The sequence below is a fragment of the Balaenoptera acutorostrata genome, chromosome 1 (genome assembly GCF_949987535.1).
Source record: "Balaenoptera acutorostrata chromosome 1, mBalAcu1.1, whole genome shotgun sequence".
Lineage (NCBI taxonomy): Eukaryota > Metazoa > Chordata > Mammalia > Artiodactyla > Balaenopteridae > Balaenoptera > Balaenoptera acutorostrata.
In genome coordinates, this window is record NC_080064.1 from 139,862,869 (window position 1) to 139,873,753 (window position 10,885).

The 10,885-nt window shown below is 40.4% G+C and overlaps 1 protein-coding gene across 3 annotated transcripts in view; it reads left to right on the forward strand.

Annotated features, from left to right (window-relative positions):
- Positions 1–8,985, forward strand: part of FAM20B (FAM20B glycosaminoglycan xylosylkinase) — a 44,836-nt gene extending 35,851 nt beyond the window's left edge. For 2 of the 3 annotated variants that reach the window (XM_057551140.1, XM_057551141.1), the window contains exons 6-8: positions 17–208; positions 2,389–2,448; positions 4,974–8,985. In XM_057551140.1, the coding sequence (XP_057407123.1) occupies positions 17–208; positions 2,389–2,448; positions 4,974–5,205 (484 nt within the window). In that variant the 3' untranslated portion in view covers positions 5,206–8,985. The remainder of the gene's footprint in view (positions 1–16; positions 209–2,388; positions 2,449–4,973) is intronic. The other variant, XM_057551147.1, reaches the window with a different exon arrangement.
- Positions 8,986–10,885: the final 1,900 nt, after the last annotated feature.

The window sequence follows — 10,885 nt, forward strand, 5'->3', positions numbered from 1 at the left end:
TGCTGCTTCCCTCCAGGTGGGAGTATGATGAGAGCTACTGTGACGCTGTGAAGAAAACATCCCCTTATGACTCCGGCCCTCGCCTCTTGGACATCATTGATACAGCTGTCTTTGATTACCTGATTGGCAATGCTGACCGCCATCACTACGAGAGTTTTCAAGACGATGAAGGCGCTAGTATGCTCATCCTTCTCGATAATGCCAAAAGGTAGGACCAGCAGGACTCTTCTTGTCAGTTAGGGGTCCTGTGTAGACAAGAAGAATGCTTTCTAGGGTACCCTGGAAAACCTCCAGAGCAGGCTCAACAGAAGGCATCCTTCTTGTTTCCACTCGGAGTCTTTGCCATTGGCACCCATCCTTCCAACTTGTTCAGAGTTTGTACTCCTTTCACCTTCAGGGATCTGAGGACTTTAAAAAAGTGGAAAACTCACTTTTTTCAAAGAGTCAAAGAGTATGATTCTCTTCACAGACAACTGGAAATCAGGTCTTCTATTTATTGCTACTTACCTCATTCTTTCTTGACTAGGATGTTTAGAATCTTGAGAAATACATAGTTAACGGAACATGAAATTTAGTTGTTGTTAAATTATTCTATCCAAAGGTTCATACAGTTTAAAAAATTAGTTTATTTGATAGGATGTTTTTGCTATTTTTATGGCAGTCTAGGCCCAGATTTTTTCTATTATGAGTAGGAGAGCAGTTAGTTGCTTAGTGATTGTATATAAAGACAAGTTACTTTTATCTTGAATAAGACAATTTTATTAATTTTGAATAAATGGTATGTCCTCATTTAGGTCTGAGCTATTTGAAGAGCACATTGTATTTTCAGTTTGCACTCTGCATTCTCCATGGTACCCAGTTAAGTGCCACACTTTTAGTTACACATAGTAAATGTTTGCTAAATAGAATACTTCCTTGGAGCTGGAATTGTCCAGGCTCTGAGTCACTATTGGTTTTTTTTTGGTTTTTTTTTTGGTTGTTTTTTTGTATTTTTGAATTTTATTTTATTTATTTTTTATACAGCATGTTCTTATTAGTTATCCATTTTATACACATCAGTGTATATATGTCAGTACCAATCTCCCAGTTCATCGCACCATCACCACCACCCCCGCCACTTTCCCCCCTTGATGTCCATACGTTTGTTCTCTACATCTGTGTCTCTATTTCTGCCCTGCAAACCGGTTCCTCTGTACCATTCTTCTAGGTTCCACATATATGTGTTAATATACGATATTTGTTTTTTTCTTCCTGACTTACTTCACTCTGTATGACGGTCTCTAGATCCATCCACATTCCTTTTTATGGCTGAGTAATATTCCATTGTATATATGTACCACATCTTCTTTTGAATGGATAAAGAAGATGAGTCACTATTAACATTGGTTGCTGAGAATAAGCTGAGACATGGATACTCGGTGAAGAATGCTTGGACAGCATTTGCTAAGGAGGCCATCACCTCATACTGAGCACCAGGTGCCTCATACTCCATGAAAGGGGGTGACAGCTACAGAGAGTGAGAGGCCTGCAAACATTGCCTCTCCCATTCCCAGCAAAGCAGGTAGTGGCCAGTGCTATGTATTTCATTTTCATTTATACTATATTTTCAGTTCCTGAATATCTTTATCGTTACTTGTAAAAATGATCGTGTGCTGTGGAAATACACGTTGAAGTAATTGCCTTTGCCTTTTATTATTTGAGGGCCTGCACTGTGCTGAGGGCTACCAGACCCTCCAGCTATTAAGGTGAGCATCCAGGAAAAGAGTGGAAGGTTGACAGTTTTTCCAGAATCAGTTCTCCTTTTCTAACTCGGAATTACTAAGAGCATTTTTACATCTGCTTTGAATCACTGTTTTCTCAGCCTCTGTGAGCAGTTTTTCCAGTTTGAATCTGACCATATACTTTCTTGTAGGGAATACGATAATCTAAGTCTTTTTCTGATTGGTAATATTAGAGTAGAACAAGTATAACTTCTTTTTACAGGTAATGACCTTCTGCTTGTTTGCGAGAACCTGATATCAGTAGCCTTTGTTTCTCTGCATACCCTTAAAACCTTCTCAGGTTTGGGGGTCTTCAGGTTCTCCCTTGGTCTGTGGACCCAATACCGTGTTACGATGGTTATGCTTCAACACCTTGCAATATCCTGGCAGGAGAAAGGATCCTTGTAAAGGAGTATATTTGTTGTTTGATGCTGCAGTACAAGCTGTTAGGAATCCTGTGTCTAATTGGTCATGCCCTGTTTATCTTTAATTTAAGTGATTTGAGCTGTGGGAGCATGAAATTATCCAGGATCACATTCGGGTTTCTTATAGAATTTGTTCTTGCTTTGATGCTAAGAAGGGGACGGGTGCTTCCACCTAATTCACTAAGTTTTCATTTAATTTTCAGCTTTGGGAACCCCTCGCTGGATGAGAGAAGCATTCTTGCCCCTCTCTATCAGTGTTGCATGTAAGTTACGCAGTCAAGTACATTTGCCTGCATTGCCTTCCTTTCCAGGCTCAGGTAACAGTACATCAGTTTTCTTGGCTTTAAAACTTCCTAATACCTGGGCAGCGCTTTTCATGCTTTTCTAACCCTGAACCCCCTGGAGATCCTGAGCTGTAGGGGATCAGGGAAAGGTTTCCACAGCAGTGTAGCCCAAAGCTCAGAATGCATTTTGAGTTTTGTATGAGTAGAAATTTTCACTTTATCCAATAATGTATATCCATTTTGTTTTAATATCAGAATATAGTCCTCACTCCCCCCCCACCCAAAATCTAGTGCAACCCATGCCCCTAGTTGCTGTACTATGTTTACCTTGTGGTTTCAAGTCCTCTCACTCAACAGCACAACCCACCTGTGGTTTGCTTATGTCAGTTTGAAATTGTGTAAACCAAAAGTAGCTTTCTCCATAGGTATTTAGTAATTGATTTTTTAAAAGTCTATATTAGATAACAAAGAAATTAAAAAGTAAATCAAGAAAATGAGATAAAGACTGGGCTCTAAGGAGCTCCTTTTCAGATCTTCATTGCCAGTATGATTTTAAAGCATGAGCACTAACAATCAGCTGGGATCCACCTTGCTTGGCTACACAGAAGTGCAGGTCCAGGAGTACCACTTCCTACTGCTCAGCTCCCAGAAACACACTGATCATGTAAGACTGCCTCTTCTGGCAACTGGTCTGTTTTACTTTTCTTTTCTTTCTCTTTTTAATAACAACAGTATTCTGCAGAAAGTGTTTACCTAGGCAACCCTTAATTATCTTCATTAATATTGGGAAGCAGTGATACATCCAGTCAGAACCTGTATCTGTGAAGGAAGATGATTTTGTATTAATAGTGCTATCAGTCTGGTCCAGTCAGGAGATAGAAAAGACATGGTGGGTTAGACAGGACAGTTTAGTATAAGCATTATTAAACTCTTTGATACAAGAGTGACTATAAAAGACAACTAGAGCTGAGGGAGAGTACCCAAGGAAGAACAAACTTGGAAGGGGATCCCCCTCCCCAAGGCTGGGGTTTGGACCTCAGTGGAGAAGGTGTAGTTCAGCCCACTGAATAGCAGAGAAGTGTGTTAGTTTGCAGGTGCTGGGAGTGCAGGAAGCAGCCCTCCAGAATGCAGGCAGGGTACAGGCAATCAGCAGGTGGTAGCATGGCATACCGAGAGAGCAACAACTCAGTAGAAACCCTCCAGGCTACAGGCAAGGCTTATTTGTGGGCCTGCTCAGGGAATTGGGGCACCAGCATGGGTGGGTGGCTTTGGGGGCTCTGGTTTCCATGTCAAGAGGGCCTTAGGAAAGTTATCACCAAGCCAGGCCAAGGCTGCAACATCATGGAGGGCCTGCCTGTTCTGGGAATGTGGCCAAGGCAGAGTTTCATTTGATGACCTTTCCCGCACACTACTGACCCACTCACTGTACAGCAGCCAGAAGCATCTGGAGAACCTCTTCCTTCTGCAGTCTCCTTCCAGTGTCCTCTACCGAGAAAGCCTAAGAGGAGAGATGCTTAAAGGATCTCTGTCCATTATAGCAGGGCATATATGAAGAGTGAATTTGGAGCTGTGAGAGGCAGTCAAGTGATACCTTCGTCACACAGGGGGAACTCTAATGCTCTAGGCACTTGTAGTATTTTTCAGAAGAGTAAAACCACACTGCCTCTGTGCTTGTCCATCCCTGCCATGCTTTATCCGAAGATCCTTACTTTCTTACTTTTCAAATGGTTGCCGAACAAGTTGCCTGCCTCATACAGAGTCAGACTTTAATGCATACCTAGTAATTCTCACATTACCCACAGGGAGGTAAATACTTTTTTTTCTAAGATAAATAAAAGATCCTCTTTAGTTGGTAAAATAATTGAGAAAAATAGGTATCCTTAAACTTTTTCTATTTATAATATTAATGCTAGAATTTTTAATTCAGAAACATAAAAAGAAGGAAATTAAATTACTTATTAAGATATAAGGATAACTCCTGTTAACACTCTAGTGATTTCATTGTAATCATGTGTGTATGTTTGTGTGTATGCTTACACACACATTTTCTTTCCCCACAGATTTGGAGTAAAAGAGTGTTTTCCCTCCAACTATTTTCCCTGACTCAATATTATATCATGGGCATTTCCCCATGCCACTGAATTTTCACAACTGCTTTTAATGGCTGCATGGTATTCCCTTGAATGGATAAGCCATAATTTATTTAACTATTTCTCAGTTGTTGGACATTTCAGATTGTTTCACATTTTTCCTGTTACAAATAGCACTGCAATGAACATGTGTAAATATTGTATATATTTCTCATTAATTACTGAGAAAGAAATATCAAAATGTGGTAATGTTACTTACTCATAATGTAGAGCTACTTCTAAAACAGAAATGATTTTTCTAGTTGAGATAGTTTACGTAATTATTTCTTTACTTTTGTCTGCCATGCGGGCTTTAATCTCCATTTGATAGTGAGAGGTTTTATGTAACCTGTCCTAAAACTTTTTTTCTCCCAGCATTCGGGTTTCTACCTGGAACAGACTGAACTCGCTGAAGAATGGTGTGCTGAAGTCTGCCTTAAAGTCTGCCATGGCCCATGACCCCATCTCCCCAGTGCTCTCTGATCCTCACCTAGACGCTGTGGACCAGCGGCTCCTGAGTGTCCTGGCCACCGTGAAGCAGTGCACTGACCAGTTTGGGATGGACGCAGTGCTGGTGGAAGACAGGATGCCGCTCTCCCACTTGTAATTCTCCACAAAATAAGTGAAACTTCTTTTTACAAAGACAGAGAAACAGCACAATCAATTCCGAATGGTATGAGGTGGATTGGAAACGGCCAGCAGCACGTTCTGGTGACAGGGGACAGGGTGGCCTTGGATTTCTTTGGTGTTTGCTGTAGTAGAAGTTGAAGCAAAGACTACAAGTTTCAGACCACGGAGCTGTACCTGCTGAACCACCTTCTGACTTCCTCGGCGTATGCCCGTTCTAGCAGTGGGCATCACAGTTGGTCAGTATTAATTCTCATGCCAAAGGACAAATTAGAGGTGTGACATTTGAATAGGTTAATGTTGGGGTTGGTTCTGAAGTGTGTGTTTTGAGTCCATCCTTATAATCCTTTCTCCACACTTGTGGATTTTCCGAAAACACTTTGTAATCTCTCGAGTCCTTTTTTACCAGGACTAGTCAAATTGGGAATTTTACTGCTTCCTAAGGAGTGGCAGCAAGTAACCCAGCATTCTATTAAGCCAAAGTAGCATGCTCTGTTGGAGGGACTATGTTTTTAAGATAGAATTAGAGGAAGGACAAAAGCAGGAAAGATGTTTGGGCTTTTAAGTGAGTAGGTGGTGCTTTTGATGATTCTTAAAGGAGGGAAGAAGAGAGAGAGACCTGCTTGGTAGAACCAGAATCAAGGCGGTGATTGAATTAGTGAAAAAACAGGTTCCCCTGTATTTAAGTTCTTAACGTATATAAAAGCAAGCATGACTTGTACCTAAGTAAGATTTGCATTCTCATAATCGTGTCCAAATTAATCCAAAAAAGTGTCCCTGGAGAACCTACCATTACAACACAAGCACAATACTTTTTTTTCCTTTTGCCCAAAGCAGGCAAATCCTTTGCAAATTATCAAAGCAAACTGAAATAACAGCTTGAATAAGAGTTAGGTTGCCTGTCTTCTCTGCCATCCTGATTTTTAAAATGAATTTCCACTTCTGTCTTCAAGGCATTTGGTCATTAAAGCTGCTGTTCCCAAGAGATTGGCGATCCTATTTGTGCCTTTCTTGTGAGAAAAGCCAGCTCGCTCCTACGGATAATATAGTTCAGATCCTGCTGGTGGCTGGACCTATCTTGTGATTTGGGCCATGTGGAAGGCTGGAAACAAAGATTTTAAGCCTTCTGAGCCTTAAAATTAAAGTGGTTACCAGGAAGAGCCTTAAGATTTTGATTTATGTCAAACCCTGATTTCATCATTTAATCTTGTTTGGAGTTCTGAACCCACAATGTAGTATTGTCCTTCTGTCTCCTATTAGCACTTTCAAATTTCAAGTTGCTAAAACAGGCTTAGTTTTGTGTTCTGCCAAAGCGATTTGACATATAAGCACTTGCATTAAAATACAGGGCAGAGGAAACTAGGCCTGGTGTGCCCACTCACATGTCCTCAGAGGTGGGTGCTTCTCTCCTGCATTTTGTCTGGGGACTGTTCCGGTTTTGACTTCTGTGAAGCAGACACTAATATTTAAACAGTGTGGTTGAACAAATTTACTGCCAGCCATTGGAGACCAGTTTTAGGTAACCACCCTTTCAAAAACAGTTATGAATTTATGCCCCAGTTTTCTCAAATTGAAAGATAACTGAGTACCCCATAACTACTTTAAAGTAACATGAAATTAGGACGCTTTTGTACTTAGTATGTACATTTGGCGATGTACACAGAATGGGCTGAGTTATTTTTAAAAAGGTATTGAATTTAAGAAGACAGGTAGTAGCACAAAACACTGAGCTAGTGTTAACAGAAGGAAGCATTAATTCCAATTTTAAACTCATTTACTATGTGCATCCAGGGAAGTTCACATTTGAGCTTGAGAATACCTTGGATGGTGCTTACCTCAGAGCATCAGGGAGCCAGCTGGAGGGACAGTGGGAAGGAAGTCAGTGCTGCTCTCCGTGGTAAATGTTAGCTGAACTAAATTTCTTTCAAACATGTGATACCTTCAGTATGCCCCAGTGAAATGAATAAGAGCTGTTCTCAAACTGGGAACTTTATTCATGATGTTGAAGGCAGAAGATTCTGCTAAGGAAAAAAGCAGGAGGAAAAGCTGCTTTGAAAAATGCCTCATTCTTTTTTCCAAACATTGCAGAAAATGTATAATCTCATTCTCTTTCCCTATTTTAAAATTCATGATCTTAAAAGGTGTTCAGATGTATAGTGGTTAAAGTTAGAATTATGCTAACAGAGTGGTGTGAACTGATGCGTAGAATATAAATTTATGTTCTAAGTCAGGATCGGATTAAGCTGCAAAAGTACGGTTAGAATCTTGGAAACAAACCAACCATAAGCTTATAGCCCTAAAATTCATAAACACTAAATTCTGTTTCAAAAAATAGGTAGATATCTTTTTTTTTAAGTTTTGTAATGCTATCCTCTTGATGGTTTATCTTTTAGAATCGAGGACTATTATAATCAAACAGGTCATTGGAAGGGTTTTTGATCAGTCCTAAGCTGGGCGTGCCTAGCTAACATCTAAAGGTAGATGTGGGTACATTTTAATATTATAAAACTAAGAAAATCAGAACTGAGTACCATTTCCTGCCCTCCTTCTTCCACTTCTTAAATATTAGGTTGGCCAAAAAGTTCATTCTGGTTTTCCACACCATCTTACAAAAAACCTGAATGAAATTTTTGGCCAACCCAATCTATATATTCCATAGTTTGGGCGAATATGGGTATAGAGGTTTCATTCTAGAATTGTTATTTAATATGAAGCTGTATTATGGGTTTTGGGGGTAAATAATTTTCTGTGCAAAACATTAATAGGATCTGATTTACTCAGACTATTGCTCAATAATTTATTAATAAGGCATTTCTCCCTATTTGCACTCAGGATTAATAAGTCAAATGAAATTTAATAAGGAAATGGGAGAATTCAGGTACATCCTATTATTTTGGGAAAGATGAATCCTATACATGGCAAAAATTCCATGTCACCTGAAGGCAACATGTTCTTCCAAAGAAATCCAACCTTTCCTTTCTTAAAAAAAAAAAAAAGGCTTTTGGCCTTCCCCTCCCATCCACCACGTTCCTTCACCCTCCCTTCTCCACAGCTTCCGTATTCTTGTTTGACCATTACCTGACCACACCTCAAATAATGGTAAACAGCATCTATCAGTGAGCTGTCTTATGTGAGTCATCTTGTGAGCTTGGGCTTCAGGAAACATGAGTCAAGGTATATGTATATATATAGTCATATATGTATTCTAACAAGAAAAAAATGTATTTATTTTGACACAGGGAAACACTGTTGCTGAAGAACCTGAAGCTAGGAGAAGGTTCTCTTAGTCTCTGAGAGTAAATCTAAGTGACATAAAGATATCCATTCAGCAAACACCTCCTGTGCTAGCCAGGGCCGACGCCCGAGGCACATAGACCAGCCTCGTGAGATGGTTGTACAGGGGAAGGCCAGCTTTCCCCCTTCGACGCCTCAAGTCTGGGTTGAAAAGGTGAGGGCTGGATACTATACTGCCACAGGTTTTTAAGGAACTAAGGTGTTACTCACAAATACAAAATGTCTGGGGGGGAACTGGGAATAACTTACTGGGAAGTTAATTTATTTGCTTCAAAGAGAGGTGTAGGAACCACTACCCTCTGTTTTGATCTGCCAAGGATTTCCTCTCAGAGCTGTTGCACAAATAGAGGTTGTGCTTGGTAAGATACCAAACAAGACAGATATGCACCTAAATTTCTAATGTGTTCTATGGGTTTCAATTCTGAAAGAAAGAAAATGAATAAAGATTTTAATAAGTACTGATGTACCATCTTTTCCTCATTCTTTCCCCACCTCCCCACCCCGGTTCGGGATACTTCCATTGTTTTCAATTCCGATTTCCTGTTTTGTTAGGGGACAGAAGATTACATCTTCTGCATACACATAAACTTCCACAGGGATTGTTTCACAGAATCGACGGATAAGACCTTTACACTTCTCACTAGTCTTCAGAAGGCCCATATCAGGTTGTGACTGAACTGAGAATTTCAGTAGGATATTCTTAGGTGCCTTTTGTTTATTTAATTGTTAACTTCTTTCTTGCAGCTTCTTTAGAGGTAAAGAATTATGAATCCCAAAGAACTTGTCAGCACAGTATCATAGAGGCCTGGAAGAAAAGACCAGCTGCCCTGGTTATAATTCTTAGGACACCCAGACTTTTAAATTTTGAAATGGAAATGCAGCGTCATAAACCTCAACCAGACAACTGAGCAGAGTTCTCAAGATTTTTACTTGATTTGTAGCGTTTTTGTTTGTGCCAGTTTTTGTCACTTGTACTTGAAAACTAAAGGGAGGCTAAAGCCTAGTTAACGGGTTCCTCGCTGACTCACCTCATACGATCATTTTCCAGGCGAGATTTCAGGCTTCATTTTCTTCTCAAGCATACCAGCAAGACCAGTATTAAAGCCTGAAAAGGCAGCTGGGAGTAGGGAGGGAGAGGTTCTGTTATGGGCTCATTTTACCCACTGTATTTGCCTATAAAAACTGATTTTTAGCAGCCCTCATTTTGTAAAATAGACAAGAATGGTCGTAACCACTGGTTTAGCGTGGGTGAATTCTGTAAGATAAGCCGCTTTATGAATCCGAGGGAATTAGAGAATGAAGTCACAGTGTGTAAAGTATTGGTCTTCAGTAGACATTTGGGCCTTGTGCTGGAGGCCATCAAGATGATAATGACTGTCCCTTCAAGGAGCCCATAGTCCTAGCAGAAGAGACTACTTGTGAAGTACCAAATGCCTCAGGAATCGTGTGAATTAGAGTGGAAATAAGGAGCAGGAAAGAATCACAGGAGGTTGAGAGTGAGAGGTAGGCAGACCTACCTTGGGGAAGAAGGGGAAATCAATCCAGGCTTGACATGTGTGTGTAGAACCCCTGACTCCAGAAATGCAAAGCCGTATGTGTGCAAGATACAGAGCTTCCTGGGCCTGTACTCTTGTTTTCAGTACCTGGGTCACCAGAAATAACCCTTCAGGGGTTTCCTTTGGTTCTCATCAGGTGTGCCCTGCCTCTTGAGAGGAAGTCTCCGTCCACTGTGATGCTTCAGTTGCTCTGCTTCATAGATGTTAAAGGAGCCATTGGCTTATAGATTAGGTGTGAAACATTCATTTTATCTTTTCAGAGTTTGCTTTTTACATGCCAGATTTATTTGGAGATAAAGACTTGATTTTTACCCAAAGGTTGTTTTCAAGGCGGATGGTGTTCTGACGGCCTTCAGCGGGGTAGGGAAGTTGTCTAATTGCTAAGCTAGGTCCCATTCAGATGACCTCAATAAAGGTGCTGTGTGCCCATTTTCTCTTTGAAAGACTGTGCTAAAATGCATATTTTGATTGAGTAGGTTTGGGGCCTGAGTTTGCATTTCTAACAAGCTCCAGGGCAACGCCAGTGCCACTGGTCCTTGGGCCATTCATGAGTAGCACTGAGTTTGCTTGCTAAGGAATCAAGCTACCCGTAGTTTTCACAAAAGCCTCTAGATGTCCCCATCATCTATGAGATCTTGCTCCTAGAGTTACAACCAGTAGCTTCCAAGCACTGAGAATGAAATATGAGCAATTTACTTGAAATAGAAGCTTAGCTAAAAACTGGTGTTTGGATTCATTGTTTCTATGTGGGACTGATTCTGGTTTAAAAAAAAAAAAAAAGTTTACTCTTTCAGGAAAAAGATGTCTTGA